The sequence below is a fragment of the Aspergillus fijiensis genome (assembly GCF_003184825.1).
Source record: "Aspergillus fijiensis CBS 313.89 unplaced genomic scaffold BO72scaffold_26, whole genome shotgun sequence".
Classification (NCBI taxonomy): Eukaryota; Fungi; Ascomycota; class Eurotiomycetes; order Eurotiales; family Aspergillaceae; genus Aspergillus; species Aspergillus fijiensis.
Genome location: NW_024469002.1, coordinates 172,363 through 193,504, shown reverse-complemented (window position 1 = coordinate 193,504; position 21,142 = coordinate 172,363). Strand labels below are relative to the sequence as shown.

Here is a 21,142-nt window from a genome sequence, read left to right as displayed (position 1 = left end):
GTGTGCACCATGTAGGAGAACAACCAACAAATGCCATGCTGACTCTGAGGTGTTCTGAAAGAACCCATTGGCTTTGTTTCTTTTGGTCTTACCGCTTTCGAGCATACAGGTGCTGTCTGTATGCTCATATCGATCAACTTGTCACCTGAGCCTGTTCTCATCTTCTTCCCCTCCTCGTCGTAAGCCTTTTGATCTCTACCTTTCACTGTAGCCTTCAGGCTTCACCTCACCGTCTCTGGCGTGCAGAACCAAGATATGCACTCACAGACACAGTCTGAGCAAGTAAGTGAGCCCAGCAAGCAAGCAAGTATGAAATCGTGCCGCGCTCATCGATCGTTCTTTATGCCTTAGACTGTCAGGCAGTGATTTTGTTACGCGAAATCAGTTCCGATCCTTACAAACCATCACGACTGCACGTTACAATCGCGCGACAAGACGATATTTACGATGTGTTTATTCCCCTTTCTGTTCGGGCGTGGCCCTGGATACACCCCATCTCCAACCTCCTCCTACTTCTCCACCACTGGCTCAGACGGCTATATCTCCGACGCCGACACCATGTCTTCGAGTTATTCCTCGTCCGAAGAGGAGGGCGCGCAGTCCCTCATCCACACGCAGCCTGTGCGCCGTGGCCAGCGGATGCGTCTGTGGCCTCCCGTCACCGACATGGAGGACGAGGCCGAGGACCAGGACCAGACCGGCAGTGAGAGCGCCGGGCCCGGGGCCTCTGAGGCCCAGACTTCGAGCGACTCTGAGGATGGGGACGCGACCATGTCCATGGCCGAGACTATATCTCTGAATGAGACTGTGTCTATCGAGAACGAGTCCGGGTCTACGAAGGAGAGCTCCGATCGCGTCCGCAGTGGGATGCACAGCAACAGTTCAAGCGACACTGAGGCGTGCAAGCGTGGACGTAAGTCTTCCTCTTCTCCCCTGTGTTATACACAAACACAAGCCCCCCAGACCCCCATCCCCAAGGACCAAAGTCCCCCAAACTAAACCCCCTGAAAAGACAACAGCCACATCCTCCCCAACACCCCCTTCCGCCACACCACAACCTACGCCCGCCTAGGCCGCCCCGAAGTCGTCCCCGGCGCCACCACCTCAGCAACCCCGTACCCAGCTCCCGCCCGCGCCCGCGCCCGCGCCTCGGGGCCCTCCTCCTCTACCACCGGCCCCCGTTCCCGCCGCAAGAAGACCGTCGTTGCCGCCTCCAAGACGCCCCGCGCCACCATCGTGCGCCGCCGACCCTACGACTCGAGTTCCGACTCCGACCTCGACCGCCCGGTGATCCGCAGCTTCTTTAGCGCGTACGCCCCCGTCCCACGCCGCGGCGACGATAACATCCTGCCCCAGCGTCCCATGGCCCGCCGCGCCGCCTACCTCGATATCGCGGCCGTGCACCCCCACCTGTTCGCCGTCGAGCCGCTCCGCGACGACCCCGACCGCGCCTACGATGCCGATCAGTCGGATAATTCGTCGGATCGGGAGGAGTTCAGCGATTGGTCGGATCTGGAGGATACCGGGGATACTGATACTACCGGGGATATTGGTGGTGGTGGTGCTGCTGCTGGTGCTGCGGGCGGTCCTGCTAAGCAGGAGAAGAAGTGAGACTTGGACAGGGAGAGTTGGTCCTCGTCCTTGGGGAGGGGGAGCTTTGTCTGCTTACCTGGTGTGTTTGTGCACTGCCGTTGCATATCTGTTCATGGCTTGGACTCGGCTTGTCGAACTTATCTGGTGCTTCTCTCTTTGACTTCTGCTTGGCTTTTGCCCCGCTTAGGTGGTCATCTGGGTGTGATATGACTTTTTTTCGGAACGGGGATCTTGTTCATTTGGGTCTGGGTCGATTTACCTACAGTACAGTAGTACATTTTCGAGGATCGATCGTCCGGTTGTCAGGGGGTCAGGGGGTCAGATCTAGAGGTGGTATTTGTTGCGTTTAGCTAGCGGAGTTGTGGTTTTCTTTGGCCCTGGACATAACATGACAAAAATCGTCTGGTGATGAGTACTAGTACATACGGACATCAACATGCTGAACTGAAGATACTTGTTCTTCAGGATGATGGTTCGCTTTTCTCGGGTTTAATCGGCTGTGTGGCTCTACCGTAGCTCCTCTCCTATTCTCTGAAATATCTCCCAAAGACGGTAGGTGTCCCTGGTGGGTAGGTAGTGTTTCAGCTATCGGTGTGGGGTGGCAGCCTGTGGCCTCTCTTGTGGCTGGACTGGCGGTATATAGCGGAAGGAAGGTGAATGTCTAGTAGGTGTTTTGTGTTCGCTCCTCTCACACCGCAATCCTCCAAGTCTCTCATCAGAGATCCTGGTCCGGAGCAGCACAGCTTCTGATCACGGTAGTGATCTTTCCTGACAGGATCCGGGCATCTCTTTACCACTTCTGCCAAGGAAAACAGAAGCAGAATACTTCGTCTATCTACGGACGTACGCTAGCTACACGACAGGACACTGCCTTACTGAACGTCGTCAACACCCTAAGGGTTCATGCACTCCGACTTAAGCCCAAAACAAATGTATTCCCATTACCTAGAGCCGATTTTCTTTCATAGCTGCGCGAACAGAACTCAAATTCCCATCGTACCTGAAAACACCGCGAAAGCAGCGGGATGAGAAAACAGACAACACGGATGACACTGAACGATCGAAGACCTTTCAAGAACAATGTATCTTCCCCTTACATAATCCGTTCTCGTCTTGATATTACAACCATCGTGTTGCTTGGACATACAGTCCATCGACGTGCCTGGCCCCTGAGAAGATCACCCATCAACGAGTGAGGCTCAAGTCTGTCTCCCATCACTTATAGAATGTAAGCCGCCGCAGCGACGGCAAGAGCGGCTCCTACCATGTTAGCCTCGGCGTGAGAGCCGGCCCCCGTGGCAAGAGGAGTGCTGGGAGATGCCCGAGAGGAGGAAGCCCCGGGGGTACTGGACGATGCTTGAATGATCGATGAGGAGCTGCGGGAGGCGGTGCCAGAGGCTCCAGGCGTGGACTTGGGCCCGGATGGAGTCACAGCCGAGGAGATGGTGGGAAGAGTCATCGCGCCTGTGTTGGTGGGGTGTGCGCTCGTGTTGGGGGCAGTGGCCGGGGGCTGGGATGTGGTTGTGGTCTCGGCACCAGCAACGGGTGGGAGGGTTATGGGATGGCCAGCCGCGGAGCATTGGCGGACAACCTCGTTCGATACGGCTGTATGGTGGTCAATAGGTGGCCCGTGCAACAAAGATGAGAGGCAGGGGAGAGGTTTCCATACCGCTCTGATCGGCAGCATTGCAGTTCTTTTGCACGCATGGAGTCACGACTTGCACCACCTCTGGCTTCGAGCAATGACAGGCGAAGTCGAGGAGGCGCGAGCATCCATCATTTTGGAACGCGCTGATGAAGCAGTTCAGCTGCGACTCGTTAGCCTTGGGCTTCCGCTACAGTCCTGGCCGGTCACGTACAGAACATTGGGGAAGGTTGGGTAGCTGTGCTCTGGCGAGACCGCTAACAAGGAGCAGGATCAATGCACGGTGGTGATACATCTTGGGCAATTGTTATTATCTTGCTGGACAACAGTAGGCCGGGATGAAGGTGGAATTTTGACTGTTGAGTCTAAAGGAGTGTGAAAAGGAGAAATCAAACGAGTGATAGCTGCTGAAGATATACAGCGGCGCGGAGACAAATCCCCTTGGGACAGCCGTTAGCTCTTATAAGCTAATGAGCTCACCTCGCACAGAGCCGTGGGAAGACCATCACATGTCCCTTTGAGATTGCTATATATACATACAGTGGTGTTTCCCCAAGGCACACGGGTGGCGAGGGCACGACCTGGAGCCTATGAGAGCACAGCGCAACCCCTTTGAGACATGCGGACATACTTTCCGATGTGATGCAAGAGAGGGTAATTGGAGAGAAGAAACGCGTACTAGCAAACGCAATCTTCGAGGTGCGTAACCATTGCACTTCAAGGCTGTGGCCCATTGGTTTAGGCTGCCCTACGTTCCTGTAAACCATCAGCGTGGGCAGACATACCACATATGCTTGTCGGCAGTGACGTGTAACTGTCGCATTTTGCGAAAGGGTTGTGGTTACTGAATCCATAGTTAAGTTTTGTGGATATGTGGATTTATATCATGGTGGTAGGACTGCTTTCGGGCTCAAGCATCACGATAACTTCGAATATCTCAAAGTACTCTCTCTTATTTGTGTGGACTGGTGCCATCCGCAATGCATATGATGGGCATATACTATTGAGAAGTCATATTATAAATCGACATCAACCTCAACGGCTCTGCAACCAGGCAAAAGCAGAAGCCGGTGGCGTAGAGACCATTTGAGCCATTGGGGTACAAACCCCGGCTCAACTTTGATGGCAGGACGGACGGGTCATTTGAGAGAAAGATGGTGGGTGTGACACGTTCTGCCTGCTGTGTGACAATCTTACGCGGCTGCGAAATTGGCACCGAGCAATTTCCCTGGGTAGGAGCTGGCAAGCCAAGGAATCCGGAAGGCACAAGCCATTTGACTGGAATTTTCGGAGATTGAGACCTACCATGGCACTATGGCGTTGCAAAAGGGGCAGGAGCCGTTCATTCATTCCCGTTACCTTTATGAATGGAAGACACCATAGAAGGAAGACAGTCACAGGACCAGAATCCAGTGAGGCATATGTAATCAATTTGACGAGCCAGAGTGATGAAATAATGAAAAGGGTATGCGTAGCATGACCGAAACGCCGCTTCCAAAGTCCAAACCGTACTCCAAGTTCTCACTGTATCCAACATATCATGTACAACTGTTTCTTACTCAAGACAACAACTCGTCGATGTAGGCTCTTTGCTTCGCATCCTCACTCTCTTTCAAGAGTACGGCAAGAACCTCAATTGGCGGGTTGAGTTTGAGTGTGTTAGCACGCCTCCAGCGTCGGAGTCGGGCGATGCCAATGCAAGGCTACACTGAGTTGTTAGTTGTTGGGTTCAACGGAGAAAGGAACGGCGAAGGGCTCAGGGACGACGCGCAGGGGTAGCCACATACCCCGTATTGACTGGAAAGATCAAAGTGTCGCAAGATTTTCTCATGCGTCGTGAGGTCGTTTTGGTGTACTATTCCAAAAGACGTTCCCATCAGCACTGAACTCAATGACTTGACTAGTTTTTCGTGGACTACTTACCCCGAGGCCCTCGCCTTTTAGCCTCTTCTTGCTTCCAATATCTGGTCAAATCCCGTTCCGTAAGCTTGCTTGCCTTCTGGTCCTCCTCTGACACTGGCTGTTTGATCTCTGTCTGTGCTTGTTGCCTAACGGCGAGTTCGGCCACATGGGGCTGCGAGGATTCTGTGGGAGTGTCTTTCAGCTCCTCTGGCTCGGAGGCACTTTGGACGGGCTCCTTCTCAGAAAGAGAAGTAACAAGCGGCTCGAGATCCTTTGCTTTCTGGGAGCGTGTCGTAGGAGCCGCAGATGGCTTGGTGATTCTAGATTTGGAGCCAAAAGACAGGGTTGACTGGCCGGAGCGGGTGGCGGCGGTGTTGCCTCCTCGACGACGAGCGGCAGGCATCTTGACAATTGATCTTGAGATTATGGATTACGACGGTAGAAGACGATGCTCGCTTGGTGTGATGTGGTTTTCTGTACGTCAAGGCACTAGAGGCTGGTGATGAGCGTCGACCGTCGGAAGACTTGAAGGGTCTGATCCAAGGTGAGTGTGTGGGGGGACGATGTCATTGTGTTTGTCGCACCTGGCAACCGCCGCCATTCGCCGAAAAGGGTTATATTGGCACATCGCCCTCCGCAAGCGTTCACATTTCACAAGCTGGACGTGAAGCAACTACAAAGAGCCAACTCTCTCCTGTTCCAATCACTTGAGTCAATCTGAGTTGATTCTTGCCGGGCTAAAGGGCTCCATCGAGATATTTAGTGACAGGCAACTTTCCCCTGTGCTGTCGACAAGGTACTTGCGATCAAAGCATCAAGGCATCTATCTATGCTGGGTCGCTGCTGGCACCTGGAAACTCAGGCATTCAAAGTGCATTCAATGAACAACCTTCGAGGACACTTTATTGGACTTAGTACAATTTGAGAGATGAATAAGTCTCCAGTATGTCCTTGAAACACTGTATTGAAGCCATGCTGATGACCTTCGGCTCCTCTTCTCCAAGGTGATGCGGAAACTCACGAATAGCTCAACTTTCTACGTGATCTTTACCAAGTTCGGTTAGTCGCTGAACGAGACTTAGAACAAACAGTAAATGCTGAAACATGATCTGATTGCTCGTGCCGAACATGGTCAAGAAGCACAAACGGGCACGGGGCAATGCTTGTGGATACGCTTGCCCTCTGAAGTCTTGGGCAGATCAACAGAATATACATTTTGCGTCATACTGATACGAAGGCTACGCGGTTTCTGCCTTCAAATGTGAGCACCGCCGTATCAGTTAAACCGAGTTTACCTCCGCATTCTGTGCAATCAGAGACAAGATACACCACTGGCGGCGACTGATAGTCTGCTACAAGCCATCAAGAGGGGGGAGAGATTGGCCGGGGAGTGAGCTTCTGGCACATGTGATCCTCGAGTGGCTACCAATTCAATGCTGCCTATAGCGTACCCGTATTGTAGTGCAGGTCGTGCGTGGGGGGCCGCATGAAGGACTCGAGGTCGACAGGCTTGCTGACTCTTGGTATCCCTGACAAGAACTCCCAGCTCGCGACCAGCCATGAAACGGTGAGATATACTTCCAGGGTCACGTGGGATGCAAGGCCCTCGCCAAGTATCAAGTACAGTACAACCTACTTTAGGTTAGCTCTATGACTCCCAGCTGGCATTTAAGTGTGAGCGACGGATTTGTGAATGGGCTGTAGGAACCATGACTGTTCGCAACGAATTCCACCAATCTCGGTTGTTGTGGTCGCCTCAGGCCATGACATTGTGGTGCAATATAGGATTGATTGTTTGTCTCGGAAATTTGTCTCGGAAATAAGTAGAAGGAATCCATTGTCATTCAGCCCATGTAAGCCAGGACGAGGCTGACCCGACGGACCGGTAGTTGTAGTGTACTGGTTCAGGTACAGCTTCTGCTGGAGTCTCAGCCTCGCGTGAGGAGCGACGCTAGTAACAAACATGAAATCCACTACTCGCGTGTCGCTGGAAGATTGACCAATTCATGTGTGTTGGAGTGCTGAAAGTGAATAAGCATAAGCAAGCAGCAGTCGGGACGTTAGATTGCGTGTGGTGCTTGCTGCCTTGCTGCATGTTGCTGCTCGTATTCCCGCTGCGGATCGATGACGGAAGAAAAGCGCCTCGAGCAAAAAGGTGGAGAGCAGACAAAGTGGTTCCGTGGCTGCCGTTGGAAATTTGGCTAGTCTTGTGTTAGTGTTAGTTAGTTAGCCGCCGCTGCGACTGAACCGCACCCTCCAACTGAAACCCCCCCCCCATCAGCATCATCATCATCCGTCCTCTTCTCCTCTCCCCACATCGGCGCTTGTAAACAACTCTCGCTTCCTTCGCGATTACCCTGCCCACCCCATCACCCCTCCAAGCCGCCTTGCCTCACTCCCGGTTTCACTCTCCTACAATTTTAGATCTGTGCGCCCTTTGTCGGAGCTTAGCAACAATCCTAGTCTGCGGTCTCGAACAGCAAACCCGCCCTTGTCCAGCCTTGTCCGCACTCAGGCCCGAGCTAGTCCTGCATAGCAACGAGAACGGGATACCGCATCTGCGCCCCTCGAGGACCTTTCCGGTGCAGCGCAATCAACCAGGATCGGTTGCCGGATTTGATCTCTATGCAGGGGTCAATTTATTTTGAGACTTCGAGGTCCTATATACACCGCAGCAACCCCCGAGCGCATCCCTCTCAACCGCCGCGTGCCCATGGTGGTGCGGGTGCAGCGCTATGAGCAAGCCCGCCTTCGTGCGAGTGTCGGGCCCGCCAAATGGCAATTTCTTGATCGGATATCCTGGCATCTCTGCCACAATGGTGAGCTGAACCCTGGTTGATTTTTGTTGCCCAGTACGCAACCTAGTCGCTGACCCTATACCAGCCACGTATTGAAGGTAAAGTCGAGATCAGGCCCAGCACTGGCATTTCACTCCCCGTCAGTGTATCCCTCGTTACAATATCCCTTCATCGTCGCGAGACCATTCATCCCTCGGCGGATTCCGTGACCAAGAAGCACCTTGCGCCACCCCGGAAGGAGATTACCGATATCGTGGGCAAGGAGATGCTTCTTTTCCGCTGCCCGGCCGGTCGAGAGTCCGAAGAGGTCATCTCCATGGACTTGCCTTTCGTGCTCTTCATTCCTTTTGGGCGGGGCGGAGCAGATGCCTCGAGGCGCGTTCCTCCGGCAAGTCTACAACTTCCCAGTCGCACTGCTGAGACATATTATGAGATCGTAGTGGCGGTTCAACAAGGGCCCTCAGAACAGCGGAAATACTCGTTCCCCGTTCCAATGGCACGGTACGACACCCTATCGACGTTTGGAATGTACAATCGCCCCGAGTCCGCCGAGCGAGTGTCGGATCATTTGGTCACATTGGGGATATCCCTGCCCCGGTGGTCTTACGGGCCTTTGGATCCGGTGAGCGTCTACGTGAAACTCTCACCGAACCCGGATTGGATTAGCAAAGCCAGAAAAGTCACTATAAACAAGATTACGATTGGTATTGATGAGGAAATTATATACAACCATGAGGGCGACGAGCCACAGCGCAAGGTCAAGACCTTGACCAAAAGGACAGAACCGATCGGCGTCAAACTACCCCCTTCTGGCTTTTTGACGAATCTCGGCTTGGTATTTCCCGCCAAGGATATGCGGGACTCTGAGGGGATACTCCCCAGAAGTAGACCGGGGTTTCCTACATACGCAGTGAGCGGGTTTACCACAACCGGGAGCCTCTACAAAATCGAGTACTATTTGACTGTCAAGGTATAGTCATTCCGCACTGGGACGATTGAACTCTGCTAATTTTGAACAGGCCCACCTGGCATCTGCAAGGGATATTACCATCCGACAGCCGATCGTTGTTTGCCCGCTCGACCATGCAGGATGCAAAGAGGAGATGGAGGCTATAGAACAGGCAGCTCGGGATGCCGTTCATGTGAACCCGGACAACCCGATGCTGCCTCTGCCCTCAATTGTACGGCCTAACGACCCAAATGCTCTCCGCCATCTTGGGGTGGCCATAGTTGGAGGCAAACACAAACCTCTGATCGACTGAGCGAATCATAACGCGGGCACCTACCGTACACCGGCCCTGTCACAGCTGATCGAGCATTCAGGTTGTCGACAGCCGTTCCTGCTCCAGTGCCGACCACAAAAGCACCACTGCCACGCCAAGTGGTCAAGGACAGCATCTCACGACTTTTCCTTTTAATTCTTCCTTCTCTTCGTTTCAGCATGCCTGCAACTTCTGCACAGAGCATGGACACGTATTACGAATGCATGGGCGACGGAGTTCTTGTTGCATAAATATCATGGTCGCAGTGTGGATTCATTCGCAATTGGCCAGGACAAAACAGGGTGTTCAGGTTGACTTTGCTTCGCTTTGCCAGGGGTTGGTGGTAGAGAGGATTCCGTCCTTGTTTCTTTCGCGTTCCCTCCCACAGTCTCATATAGTGGTGTAAGCTCAATATAATATGTAAGATGTATCTGAAGAGGCTTGCTAATGTCCTAAGAAACAAGACATGCGATCGCAGTGCAATGCGTCCATGCAAATAAATAGTCGAGGCTCTGTTACTCGAACCATGTCAAATCATGAAGACGCTGGCGCTAATTTCCAGAGTAATAGAATAAACAGCATGGTCTCCCACGTGGATTACTCTCCCAGCGACAAGAAGCCCATCGCGAGATTCAGCATCTCAGGATCCACCGAGGTCGATTTCCGCGATCGCTCGTCCAATTCCCGCAGGCAGTCTTTTAGGATACTGAGGACATTCTGGAACTGGGGAGATGAGGCACCGAACGTGTTGAGTGCATTGTTGAGGTTTACAGAAATCTATGCTTCAATGTCAGACCTTACCAATATTCCAGAGGGAGAAGTGCTGAATCTCACCTGTGCAATAAGTTCATTGTAGTCTATCGACTCTTCCATGGTTGGTTGCCTTTGTCTCCTTTGCGACTCCCCGCGATGTCCGGGTCCGATGAGCTTTGGGCAGCAGGTTTGAGACTGGGATCGGGGATAATTCGCAGCCACAGCTGTTGAATAGTGCCGATAACCCTTCTAGACAGTCTGTCACGTTGGTGAACGCTAGTCACCTGTTCCAGTTGCTACCTGGGGGGAGATGCATGCCTGATATCACCGCAACTCGAGATCCCGCGGGCAGAATTTCTTATCGACAAGGCCCGCATCCCGCATCCCGCATCCCGTATCAGCCCGCCTGCATTTCTCTTTCTTTTTGAGTTCAACCCCCCAGCAGCTCCCAGCTCCCTCCCCTCTACAACAGTCCCGGCGCATATACTTTGCGCAATTGGTGCTTGCAACCATAATGGCCGACACCGATGAAGCGGCGATTCACATGCCGTCGCAGGATGGGTCGGCGCATATCGAAGTCGACTTGTCCGATGAGACGCAGGACTTTCGCATGCTGAGCAATATCTCCTTGTGAGCTTTCCTTCCATCACCTTTTTTCTCTTCTCACTTTCCCTGCGAGATGCATATGCCCCTGCAAACGGACTAACAGATACAGTCTTACAGATGGCACCCAAGCGAGCATCCCCAAACGAGGCGAGAAGGACTTCGAACCGAACCCGACGCTCTACCAGGCCGACATCCTCTCCGCCTCCCGCCAGGCAATGCACAACGCCCTCTCCTACCCCCGCATCCACCACCCAAAGAATCAGATCATTGGCGTGTACGCGCCCAATGGACCGGCGCCGCCATCCCAACACACGCCCTCGAATCTCGAATCGATAGCGGAGGGATCTCCTCAACCTTATGCGGAAGTACCGAGCACGACGACGACGACGGTAGGCAACGTCCATCCCGACGCCTGCGTTTACGTCGCGAACCCCAAATCCAATCTGTTCAAGACCATCGGCCAGGCGGATCGGTGGAACCGGATCTGGCTTCTTCCGGAGGAGGCGTTGTTTATGCTGGAGAGAGGGAGTTTGAATATCCATTGGCCTCGTTCGGAGGTTGGGTATGACGAGGATGAGGAGGACGAGGAGGACGAGGGTGATGAGAACAATACCGAGGACTCGGGGATTCCGATGAGCTTGCAGGCTGCCTATGCGGCCTTTGCATCGAGAGGCGGGCTGAACAGCGAGCGGTTTTCGGTGTATACGGGGCTGCGACGGCTGGGCTACACGATCACGCGGGCACCGGGCTGGAACGACGACGGGGAGGATGCGGCTGGGATCGACGACTCGGGGTCGGAGGATTTAGGGAAGCACGGCGCTGGATTAGCCGGGATCTATTCGAGGTTCATGAAGTGGCTCTGCCCGCCGAGTACCAACACGGCGTTGGGACCCGTTGCGGGAGTCGGATTCCACCGCAGCTATGGTCAGTCTTGCTCGCCCGCGACTACGACATTGTCTCTTCAGTTGCTGACCTATACTCGAACAGACGATATCTACAGCAAACTCTCGATAATTCCCTGGTACGACCCGACGGCTGCTCCCCAAGCGGCCCGATCCCCCGCGCAAGCACCCTACCGAGTTGTCTTCCACGTGTACAAACCCTCCACCCCCTTCAAGAAGTCCGCGCCGCCGCCGCCGGATTTCCGGATCGCTGTGGTCGACGCGCGTGCGCACACCTCCGTCCCCACCCTGTCGCAGTTGGGGGCTCTGCTCGAGAGCACGCCCCTGGATCCCCCGACGAGCGAGAAGATGAGCCGGCAGCTGTACATGCGGCTGCGCCACGGGTACCGGAACGTGATTCTCGCGGTGGTGGATGAGGGGGTCGTGAGCTATCTACGCATCTCGGAGGCGGCCTTTGGCAAGGAGAAGCTTTACAAGCAGAAGGCGTTGGCGAACAAGACGCAGTACCGGCCGAAGCCGAAGCCGAAGTCGACGCCGAAAGGGCGATGAGCGCGGCCACTACTAGCGGAGGTGATTCGAGTTACTTACGGTTGTTGCGGCTAGGTGGCCACCGGCATATGTCTCCCCTTTTCGGTAGAAAATACTCTGTAAGAAGCCCTGCAATCCACAAATGAAAGGACGAGGGCTGTATAGAGGGGATAAAAGATTGAATCTGCCATCATCTTTAGGGCATCCGTCTATGGGTGTAGGAAGAGCGGATGCAGATGCTCAGATGGCTTGGCCGGTGGCTCACGGGGAGGAGAGGGAAATGAGCGGAGGACAAAGTGAGATGTGCATGGCACCGAACATGCCCGTGGAAATGCCTTGGTATATCTATGCTGCCCTCAAAAACGCCACTCTATTGTATCCGTCAACGCAGCAGAAACATAAACCCCGAGTCCAAGATAGGTAGTGTATAAACAACAATAAAAAAATGTCTGGATCGTCTTCACGTGAATCATCAATCGGAAATAAGGGATAAGATGTTGCAAAATCGAAACCTATTCAATAGTCAGAACAGGCGCAAAATTAAATTCTCAAGCTGAACTTACCACCCTTGAACGCCACCACAAACCAGCAGCAACAAAAGGAATCAAACATCCAAATAATCCGCCGCCATCAACAACTCCAGACACAGCTCGGGCGGGATCTCCATATCCGGCACGTTGACCTGGTCCTTGTTCTTCTCATTGTAGCACAGGTACTCGCAGACCTTCTCGAGGACCTCGCCGCTGATGTTCTCGAGGACGCAGCGGCCGGTCAGGGCTTCGGAGAACTTGCCTAGATTGGGGTCTTTGTCAGCGTCCTTGTCCTTCACCTCCTTTGCCTTCTGCTCCTTGAGCGAGTCGGGCAGCGGGGGCGCGTGGGACCTACTCAGTGGGTCGAACATCATGCGGAGCGTCTTGGAGATGCACGCGGTCGAGCGCGGGAGGATGAACTCATAGCCGTCGCCGGAGACGAGGGTTACGAACTCTTGGTCTTGTTCGGGGGTCGTCATTGTGGGTGTGTGTATGTGATTGGGTGGGTAGTGGTTTAAAGGGTAGATGGGTTGTTTGGTGGTGTTTGTGGTGGAAAGAGTTGGTTTATATACTCGTCGATGTCGGTTGCATTGCAAAGGTTGAGAGGGATGGGCTTTGTTCGGGTGGTTCTGGAGCGCGAGAGCGCAGGTGAAAGTCTCCGCGGACTGGACTGGGCTGGCGTCAGTGGCCAGTGGGTCCCCGCCCTTGGCTTTATTTGCTGCGCCGCGGAGGGTTTCCGAGCGGAGTACTTCGACGACCCGGGAATGGAACTCTTTCAATTGCGCGGAAATTGCCGTATACTTCGTGTCTCTGGATGGACTTTCTTTCAATACACACGATTGATTTGCTCCATGGTACTATCTGACCTGCATTGAGCTATATCTAATCCAATCCCGAAGTCTATCGCTGGCAAGTCTACACGCGGCCCAAAATCCCAGACCCATGCTAATCATCCTATAGTACCCAACTATACCTCAGCCATCAAGCTTCAGTAGCATTCGCAGCCTTGGGCAATCGAACCAGGATCAAGGGAACTGGGTAGAGACCGAGAAGAACCATGTATCCAAAGCACACACTGCGCCTCAGCGCATCATCCCGCCAACTCTTCCGCTCTGCATCATCACCACAGCCCAGAACTTCCCCTCTCCACCCCATCACCACCCCTCCACAACCCTCCCCACAGCCCCGAGCCTACAGCACAACCCCCTACTACCCCCCCTCCAACCGCCTCAAAGGCCGCTCCTGCATGATCACAGGCGGAACCTCCGGAATCGGCTACGCCATCGCCGCCCGCTTCCTCCAAGAAGGCATCGACCAGGTGATCCTTGTCGGCCGGTCCCCCGCGCGTCTCGTCAGCGCAGCAACAACGCTCTCCTCCAGCTCCAGCACTGCGGAGCCCACATCCCAACCCCAAAGCTCATCCTCCCCCGAAACACCACAGCAACACACCCTCCTCCCCTTCTCCCCAACCATCAGCCTCCTCGTCGGCGACATCGCCGACGCAGCGAGCTGGAGTCGCGAGCTCGAGAAAGTCATGGTAAGCTTAGCCCGGCACCCTCAATGCCAGCCCAGCCCAGCCCAGCCCAGCCCAGCCCCCCAAAACCCCAGCTAAAAGAGGTATAGCAAACCACCAACCCCACGCACCTCATAAACGCAGCCGGCCTCTCCATCTCCCGCGTCCTCCCCAAATCCTCCCCGGAGGACATCGCCCGCATCCTCGACACGAACCTGCAAGGCGCGATCCTGACCACGCGGGCGTTCCTGCGCGCCGCCATGCGGAATCATGTGCGCGCGAAACGGTCCCCGTCGGCTGCTGCTTCGGCTTCGACTGTTATCGGAAATGGGGACGGGGATGGTGAGAGTACTGGGGCGGACCAGCCACCCCCCTCAAAATCCATCATCAACATCGCCTCGTTGCTGGCGCGTAAAGGCGGCACGGGGGCGGTGACGTACGCTGCGTCCAAGGCCGGGATCCTGGGGTTGACGCGCTCCGTGGCGGTGGAGGCCGGGACGGCGCTGCGCGAGGTGCGGGTGCGGTCGAATGCCATTGTGCCGGGGTATGTGGAGACGCCGATGATTGAGGGTGAGTTTGGCCTTTTCTTTGGGGTTGGGTTGGGATTCTGGGGGAAAAGGCCGGGAGGATTCAAGGATTACGGCTGGGGGTGGAAAACAAGCTAGCTAACTCTTCTTCTGTTTCTGCAGATTTCAGCGAGGGGGAAACCACCCGCCTCAAACAGAGTATCCCGCTGGGTCGGTTTGGGCTGCCGCACGAGGTCGCCGATGCGGCGGTGTTTCTGGCGCTGAATGAGTACGCCAATAACTGTGTCTTGAATTTGGATGGGGGGTTGAGTGCTGTTTAATGTCTCCGTGGTGAAATTGGGAGGTGTATGTGTGGTGATAAGAAGATGCTTGGTTACTTCTCGGTTGATTGCATAGTCGACTCCATGCGAGGCATCCTGGCTACAAAGATCGGCATCTCATGATTCAATTCATCTGGTGGAATATACTCGTACATGCAGCAAAGGGGAACATAATATGCCAGTTGAGCGCCAATAGTCTAGAATAAGGGAAACACGTAACCGTGCAACGTGATATGGCAACAAAGAGCACCATATGCGAGTCATTGCCCTATCAGGTATCATCAATCATCATCAATCAGAATGGCACCCCCTGTTGCCTCGTCCAGAACGATGGGATTGGCCCCGTCCCCGTTCGCTTCAGACACGCCGGCAACCCGTTTGGCGCGGTCGTCTCCGTTGCTCAATCCAGCTTCATCCGCGCTACGCTTGAGCTTGGCGGCTGCTGGATTCGACGACGTGCCGTTGACCTGTTCAGAGGCCGCCGGGGTGGGTGTCTTGGGTTTACGCGGTATCTCGGGGACGGCATCGATGGAAATTGGTCTTTCTGCCTCAGCCCCATTCTGTTCGGAAGGCTCGGCTGCTAGCACAAAGAGCTGGAGGTTGACGCGCGGCTCATCTTCGTCATCGATGACGGTGATGAAGCTCTCGTTCTTCACGCCCAAATCTAACAATTTCTTCGGCAAGTTGTCCTCCAGATCGGGGTCGTAGATGATGCCCGATTCCGTGGTCAGGGAAAACTCCTCGCCGTATCCCAGCTGCAACCGAAGAACCTGTTCGACTAGATCGTTGACAGTCGCTCGCTCGGGGTCGATCTTGAGCCGGGCATGCGCGGAAGAGCAGACCGGGCAATTCGGATTGGGGGGTTGAAGAGAATCAGAGTTGATTGCGCGTGCACCCGAGCGCTCGAGGAAGACCATCTTTGTTTGGTTGTAATCTCCTTTCATCACCTTGAAGGCTTCCAGCACACACAATCCAGCAGTCATGGCGTTGGTTGTGGCGATCGCGGGGATAATGTTTCCGGCCATTTGCTTGGTGTCGAACTTGGACTTGGGATCGATCTTGAAGATCGTCGCTCGAAGATTAGCCGCGGCTGTCACGAAGTCCAATGTATCGACGTCGTCTTTATCAAACACAAGGATTGGCTTGACGTCGCTATTCGTGGTCTCTTGCAATGTCTTTAGGCGTTTGCTTAACCGATCCAAGCTGTCCTTGAAGACCACAAAATCTTCGGCTGTAGACCAAACCTTCTGATCATTGCATGATATCGTAATCGCCACGTCGGCCGACTCCTCGGTCAATTTCTCGAAATTCAGAGATTCCGGAGGGCTGCGGGTTTTCCACATATCTTCCATCCCACGCAGCCGCTCAATATCCTCACTGAAGACCTTGTCGAAGACCTTCTTGGCGAACTCATCAGATCCCATCGATTGGCGGATCTCCTTGAGAGCCTGTGCTTCCTTGCGAAGGTTTTCGATTTCCGCAGCTGGCGACAGGTTAGACGAGTTCAGAGCAAAATCCGGGCAGAACTCACAGTTTTCGGCATCCTCTGAATGATCAAATTCGCTAGAATCCTCATCACTGGTGCCAAACAACTCACTTGGGAATGTCAGTCGCTGGCTGGCTGGAGAGCATGTCTTGCGATCATGACAGCGGTAACTTACGGGAACAGATAGCTCTTCGCCCAGACGATGCAGTGAATCGGCTGGCTGGGGGTGCTGCGGATGGTACACACAGGAAACGACTTGGGAACCTCTTTCGAAGTGCAGTCGTAGCACTCAGTCAATCCCTACCGGCCATCAGTAGTTTGCGCAAACAGCAGGTAACCACAGTAACTCCACCTTCTTGATAACCTGCACCTGGCCGTTAAACCCAGTAGTCCCACTCTCGATCAAAGGCACGTTCGCCGCCAGACACATGCGATTGACATGACGACGAGCCTCAAGGTTATCCAGCGCATTGAAGACAATGTCGAAAGTGGCAAACCAGTCCACATTGAATTGACTATCTTTGATATTTGCATGGTAGGCTTCGAGCTTCGCGTTCGGTTGAAACTTGTGTGCGACCTCCTTGGCGACCTAGATGCGGCAGCAGTGTTGGTTAGGCATGTGTTACAAGGGAGATCAAGGCGGAATTGGCGACGGCCGGGCCGCGCGGGGAGTTGGCATTCAAGGTGTCAAGTGACGCACCAGTGCTTTGGATTTCTTGATATGTTCGAAGCGGAAAAGGAACTGACGATTCAGGTTGCTCAGGTCAATCGTGTCGAGATCGATGATGTGGATTTCACCAAAGCCGGAGAGGAGGAGGTTCTTTAGCAGCTCGCAGCCGATGCCACCAGCACCGACGAGGAGTACACGCGACTAAGCCACCCCGGGTTGTATTAGCAATTGTGGTTGAGAGATAGGAGCTAAATCAAAACAGGAGGTCATAAGTTGAACGAGATACGATATGTAGTACCTCTTTAATTCGTCTGGCGAGGGTGCCCAGCGAGCGCTTGTGGTAAGTGTCGCGCGGCATAGTTGCGGATGCGGTTGCGGTTGCGGCGAACGGAGGAAGCCCGAGACAATTGGTGTTACTCTCAGTATGGAAGGTTGAGGAGCATCGCCCGGTAGATATCCAGTGGAGTGAGAGAACAACGAAAGAGAGGGAGGTGAGGCAAGTGGTGGGGGGGTTGAAAAGGAAAAGAATGGAGGGGAATGAAGTGAAGGAAAAGAGTCGAGCCGAAAGCAGGTGAAGATGGAAGGGAAGTTGGGAGTGTGTAAAGTGAAGGTGAGGTAATGACGGCAACTCTCCCCGTCCCTCAATCCCTTTCCATCCCACCACTCTTCACTCCACTTCGAGCTTCCTTCTCTCAACACCCAACGCTTGGATAGCCTTGAAAAGGAGGAGACTAAGAGAAAGATGGAAACAAATCTTCAAGCAACCCGTCTCGTGCTTTGCCATCTATGGATTGCAATGAACCGTGCAGGCCGAGCAACCAAAGCCGGCGGTCCGTGACCCGATCGCATTTCCCTGTTTGTCGTACCGACACGAGGCTTGCTTGGTACTTTTGTTTCTTGATTGACTTCTCCAGGGATTGATCGTTTGATAGCATCAACCCTGTGGGCTAACAGAAAGTCAAGCCAATGCATGGCCCCGGCTGCATTGTGAGACCTCACATTCTATTTCCGAATCTAGGCCCATCCCGCATGAGGTCGGATCACCGGAGTATCTATGATGTTCAGAAGTACAGTGCAGTCTAGGTACACTTCTCGGTCATTCACATCTGCACACGTTTGATGCAGCAATGCAAACCGGAACATCTCCTGAATCTACCCCATTGGCTACTGCTCTCATTTGATGTTTTTGATGGCAGCGGTAGGAGACATAGAACACGCACCCTGCGAAGGCATGTCTCGGCTTCAGAAGTTCTTTGGGCCACTGCGAATGGTCCCCTGTGTTCCCGGTTTGACTTGGTTCCGATTGGATCAAGTGATATACACAGGTGCGGTTCGTGCTATGAGCTCGTTTGACACAGAACCAGTCAGCTCGCGATATAGTAGATGCCCCGGTTATACGACTAATGCTTGTCTATGCTTGTCTATGCCACTGTGAGACTATGTTTCAGTATAAATTGGCTAGAATTGATTTGCAAGACAGATAGATATCCTCATATTTGAACTTCTTCAGATCAAGTCCGAGAGAGCTGACATAAAGGCGGTTACGAAAGAATGTTGTGAGCGCTGTGCCCAGCTCGAGGCATAGCTTGCTCTTGTCACTACCCTCCCAACTCGAAGAACAGCCTACTGAGGCGCTTCTGTCGATCGGACCGAGACTGAAGATGTGTTGGAAATCCTGAAATACGAGCGAAGCAGCGAGCAGATGCTACTGATGCTGAATCAACCTTTGCTGCCTATAAGTGCCCCCTGCGTATGAACACTCCAGTGGATGCACTTATCCAGGAAGACTTATCCGGAATCGACAACTGAAGTTGGATGAATCGGAGCCATCTTCTCTTCTAACAGCCCAGAATGTAGCTTTGACTGCCTCTGGTTATCTCTATTGATGGGGTAAAAGTTGAAGCAGTTAGTACCATCTCAGCGCAGATAACCGAGGCACAAAGGATGGCTCCTGCAGACGCTTAGTAATCGTGCCTTATCGCCCCCCCTAAAATTACCGATAAGCGATAGGGATGGGGATATCACAGGAGAAAAAAAATAATCTCCACAACAGGGGCAGCCTGTCCACCGTTGGAGTTTGTCTCAGCAGGCATTGAAATTTCATGGGAAGATCCTTTGGTTCTCTGAACTCTCTGGGTCTGACCGCTGTGCTTCGTGACTCTCTTTGGACCGGCTCAGTTCCCGATCACCACATTCTTTGGGTCAACCACAGACCGTCTATTGTCGGTGCCTGTCTTCCGCGGAGTCACCCTCTTTCTTCAGTTGTCAACCAATCTTTTGCTTCGCGGCATTCGTTCTTCTCGACTCTTCCTTCGCAAAACTTCGGTGCCCTCCGACACCTCGCAGTCACATCCAGATTTCCTTTCAGATCTCCCTCCAGCCATTCCGTCGTTACCCCCTCTCGATATCTTCAACACAACACCCGATCCAGCAACTCAGTCGCCATGTCCGACGACGAAGCCGATCCCGAGTTGGTTGCTCTCCTCCGCAAGACCCTCGGCCTGGGCGGCTCGCCTGATCCACACACGGCTGAGACCAAGGTCCTGCAAAATGCGCAGTACATCTTCGACAATGCCATCGACGTGGCCTTAAACTCGGCCAAGACGAAAGAGGCCGCCGAGACCATCTGGCAGATGATGCAGAAGAAGGAATACTCTACGCAGATTTGGGCCGAGCACGAGCTACACCCCAAAACCAAGGACGAGCGCACCGTCGACTTCATCTTCACCATGGACCTTCTCAACTTCAGCTTCTGGTCGGAACTTCCGAGCGACAAGCGCTTTGCGATCGAGTATCGGGGCAAGAAGTGGACGGGATATTGGAGCTTGGTGGCGGCGCTACAACGGGCTTTGGACGAGGGTAGGTTCACGCAGTGGCCAACGTTATTGCTTTCCTTATGCTCACCATGTTGCAGGTATCCCAATAACTACCCCGGAGTTCTGGGCAAACGAGGAGGAATGCACCGAGGAGGTCATCAAGCATGTGTTTCGGTCTGCCACTGAGGAAGATATTCCGCTGCTTGAGGAAAGGCTGCAGTGCCTGCGCGAAGCCGGCCGGGTGTTATGCAGAGTAAGTACAAATCCCACCACGGAGATCGTTCAAGTGCAGCACGACTAACCGGCTGTTCTCTTACTCCAGGAATTCGAAGGCAGCTTCTTGAACTGCATCTACAGCGCCAACTACTCGGCCGCGGCACTTGTGAACCTCGTGACAGAAAGCTTCGCCTGCTTCCGGGATGAGACCACATTCAACGGCCGAAGAGTACGGATCTACAAACGGGCCCAGATTCTAGTCGCGGACTTGTGGGCTTGTTTCAACGGCGAGGGCTTCGGCGAGTTCCACGATATCGACACTATCACCATGTTCGCAGGTAAGATTGATCCCTACGGACTTAAAGCACCCACCCTCCGTCCGGCTCTACTAATGTTACTTCAGACTACCGAATCCCCCAGATGCTCCACCAGCTCGGATGCCTGATGTACTCACCCCCACTGGAAGCCCACATCCGCGACCTGAAGCTCATCCCCAGCGGGTCGAACTGGGAAACCGAACTCCGCGGCGCCAGCATCTGGTGCGTGGAGCTCATCAAGCGGGAGATCGAGCGCCGCCACCCGGAAGTGAAAACCAAGCCCATCCAACAGGCCGAGCCGAAGCCACCCTCCTCCGCCGACAACTCCAAGAAAAGCACGAAACCTGAGGAGCATAATGGCAAACAACCACAACAAGGCTATTTCACCGTAACAGCCCCGAACGACGACGCCGTGCAAGGCAAGTCGGCGCGAGGTATCAACGCTATCCTGATCGATTTCTTCCTCTACGACACGATGAAGGAGTTGGAGAAGGAGGGGCAAGAATCCATCCCGCACCATCGCACCCGGAGTATCTGGTACTGATTACCGGTGCCTGTTTTGATTTCTGTTGCGTGACTTGGCTCGAAATCTGTTGATAGATACACTATACCCACCTTTTTCTCTCATCTTTGTTGTCCGGTGCTTGCTGGAGTTTTGTCGCTTCTTGGATGAAGCATATAGACGTTATACAGGATACAATACACTACACTGATCTCATGGCTTGCGTTCTGGAGTCTGCTGTGGGTTGGCTTTGGCT

At 53.8% G+C, this 21,142-nt stretch overlaps 10 protein-coding genes across 10 annotated transcripts; 5 read left to right on the top strand and 5 right to left on the bottom strand.

The window, feature by feature from the left end:
* The first annotated feature begins 270 nt into the window (after positions 1 to 270).
* BO72DRAFT_121543 (uncharacterized protein) lies at positions 271 to 1,764 on the top strand. The gene is made up of 3 exons (XM_040939019.1): positions 271 to 282; positions 352 to 913; positions 1,013 to 1,764. The coding sequence occupies exons 2-3, from the start codon at positions 448 to 450 to the stop codon at positions 1,609 to 1,611; spliced, it is 1,065 nt and encodes a 354-aa protein (XP_040800830.1). The 5' UTR covers positions 271 to 282; positions 352 to 447; the 3' UTR covers positions 1,612 to 1,764.
* A 760-nt stretch (positions 1,765 to 2,524) lies between these two features.
* BO72DRAFT_448514 (CFEM domain-containing protein) lies at positions 2,525 to 3,751 on the bottom strand. Its single transcript, XM_040944808.1, has 3 exons — positions 3,453 to 3,751; positions 3,263 to 3,401; positions 2,525 to 3,198 (listed from the first exon to the last, which is right to left on the bottom strand). The coding sequence occupies exons 1-3, from the start codon at positions 3,531 to 3,533 to the stop codon at positions 2,813 to 2,815; spliced, it is 606 nt and encodes a 201-aa protein (XP_040800829.1). The 5' UTR covers positions 3,534 to 3,751; the 3' UTR covers positions 2,525 to 2,812.
* A 941-nt stretch (positions 3,752 to 4,692) lies between these two features.
* BO72DRAFT_121514 (putative DNA polymerase delta subunit 4) lies at positions 4,693 to 5,709 on the bottom strand. The gene is made up of 3 exons (XM_040939017.1): positions 5,162 to 5,709; positions 5,026 to 5,093; positions 4,693 to 4,941 (listed from the first exon to the last, which is right to left on the bottom strand). The coding sequence occupies exons 1-3, from the start codon at positions 5,541 to 5,543 to the stop codon at positions 4,798 to 4,800; spliced, it is 594 nt and encodes a 197-aa protein (XP_040800828.1). The 5' UTR covers positions 5,544 to 5,709; the 3' UTR covers positions 4,693 to 4,797.
* A 1,711-nt stretch (positions 5,710 to 7,420) lies between these two features.
* BO72DRAFT_528145 (arrestin C-terminal domain-containing protein) lies at positions 7,421 to 9,629 on the top strand. The gene is made up of 3 exons (XM_040950155.1): positions 7,421 to 7,959; positions 8,024 to 8,908; positions 8,958 to 9,629. Exons 1-3 carry the CDS (start codon positions 7,876 to 7,878, stop codon positions 9,198 to 9,200), a joined length of 1,212 nt encoding a protein of 403 aa, XP_040800827.1. The 5' UTR covers positions 7,421 to 7,875; the 3' UTR covers positions 9,201 to 9,629.
* Positions 9,630 to 9,797: 168 nt separating this feature from the next.
* On the bottom strand, positions 9,798 to 10,073 carry BO72DRAFT_496723 (uncharacterized protein; the record flags this gene model as incomplete). Its single annotated transcript, XM_040948645.1, has 2 exons — positions 9,798 to 9,977; positions 10,035 to 10,073. The coding sequence occupies 2 exons, from the start codon at positions 10,071 to 10,073 to the stop codon at positions 9,798 to 9,800; spliced, it is 219 nt and encodes a 72-aa protein (XP_040800826.1).
* Positions 10,074 to 10,354: 281 nt separating this feature from the next.
* Positions 10,355 to 12,442, top strand: BO72DRAFT_528144 (tRNA-splicing endonuclease subunit SEN54 family protein). Its single transcript, XM_040950154.1, has 3 exons — positions 10,355 to 10,583; positions 10,669 to 11,483; positions 11,547 to 12,442. Exons 1-3 carry the CDS (start codon positions 10,468 to 10,470, stop codon positions 12,008 to 12,010), a joined length of 1,395 nt encoding a protein of 464 aa, XP_040800825.1. The 5' UTR covers positions 10,355 to 10,467; the 3' UTR covers positions 12,011 to 12,442.
* Positions 12,443 to 12,593: 151 nt separating this feature from the next.
* On the bottom strand, positions 12,594 to 12,998 carry BO72DRAFT_468937 (elongin C; the record flags this gene model as incomplete). Its single annotated transcript, XM_040946935.1, has 2 exons — positions 12,594 to 12,781; positions 12,875 to 12,998. 2 exons carry the CDS (start codon positions 12,996 to 12,998, stop codon positions 12,594 to 12,596), a joined length of 312 nt encoding a protein of 103 aa, XP_040800824.1.
* Positions 12,999 to 13,278: 280 nt separating this feature from the next.
* Positions 13,279 to 14,879, top strand: BO72DRAFT_528142 (SDR family NAD(P)-dependent oxidoreductase; the record flags this gene model as incomplete). Its single annotated transcript, XM_040950153.1, has 4 exons — positions 13,279 to 13,428; positions 13,480 to 14,056; positions 14,143 to 14,602; positions 14,722 to 14,879. Exons 2-4 carry the CDS (start codon positions 13,577 to 13,579, stop codon positions 14,877 to 14,879), a joined length of 1,098 nt encoding a protein of 365 aa, XP_040800823.1. The 5' UTR covers positions 13,279 to 13,428; positions 13,480 to 13,576.
* A 49-nt stretch (positions 14,880 to 14,928) lies between these two features.
* On the bottom strand, positions 14,929 to 17,393 carry BO72DRAFT_510402 (E1 ubiquitin-activating protein ubaB; the record flags this gene model as incomplete). Its single annotated transcript, XM_040949359.1, has 6 exons — positions 14,929 to 16,362; positions 16,411 to 16,475; positions 16,541 to 16,665; positions 16,718 to 16,954; positions 17,066 to 17,236; positions 17,334 to 17,393. 6 exons carry the CDS (start codon positions 17,391 to 17,393, stop codon positions 15,161 to 15,163), a joined length of 1,860 nt encoding a protein of 619 aa, XP_040800822.1. The 3' UTR covers positions 14,929 to 15,160.
* Positions 17,394 to 19,072: 1,679 nt separating this feature from the next.
* Positions 19,073 to 21,126, top strand: BO72DRAFT_448506 (queuosine 5'-phosphate N-glycosylase/hydrolase). Its single transcript, XM_040944807.1, has 4 exons — positions 19,073 to 19,894; positions 19,950 to 20,104; positions 20,174 to 20,405; positions 20,471 to 21,126. The coding sequence occupies exons 1-4, from the start codon at positions 19,480 to 19,482 to the stop codon at positions 20,926 to 20,928; spliced, it is 1,260 nt and encodes a 419-aa protein (XP_040800821.1). The 5' UTR covers positions 19,073 to 19,479; the 3' UTR covers positions 20,929 to 21,126.
* The last annotated feature ends 16 nt before the right edge of the window (positions 21,127 to 21,142 follow it).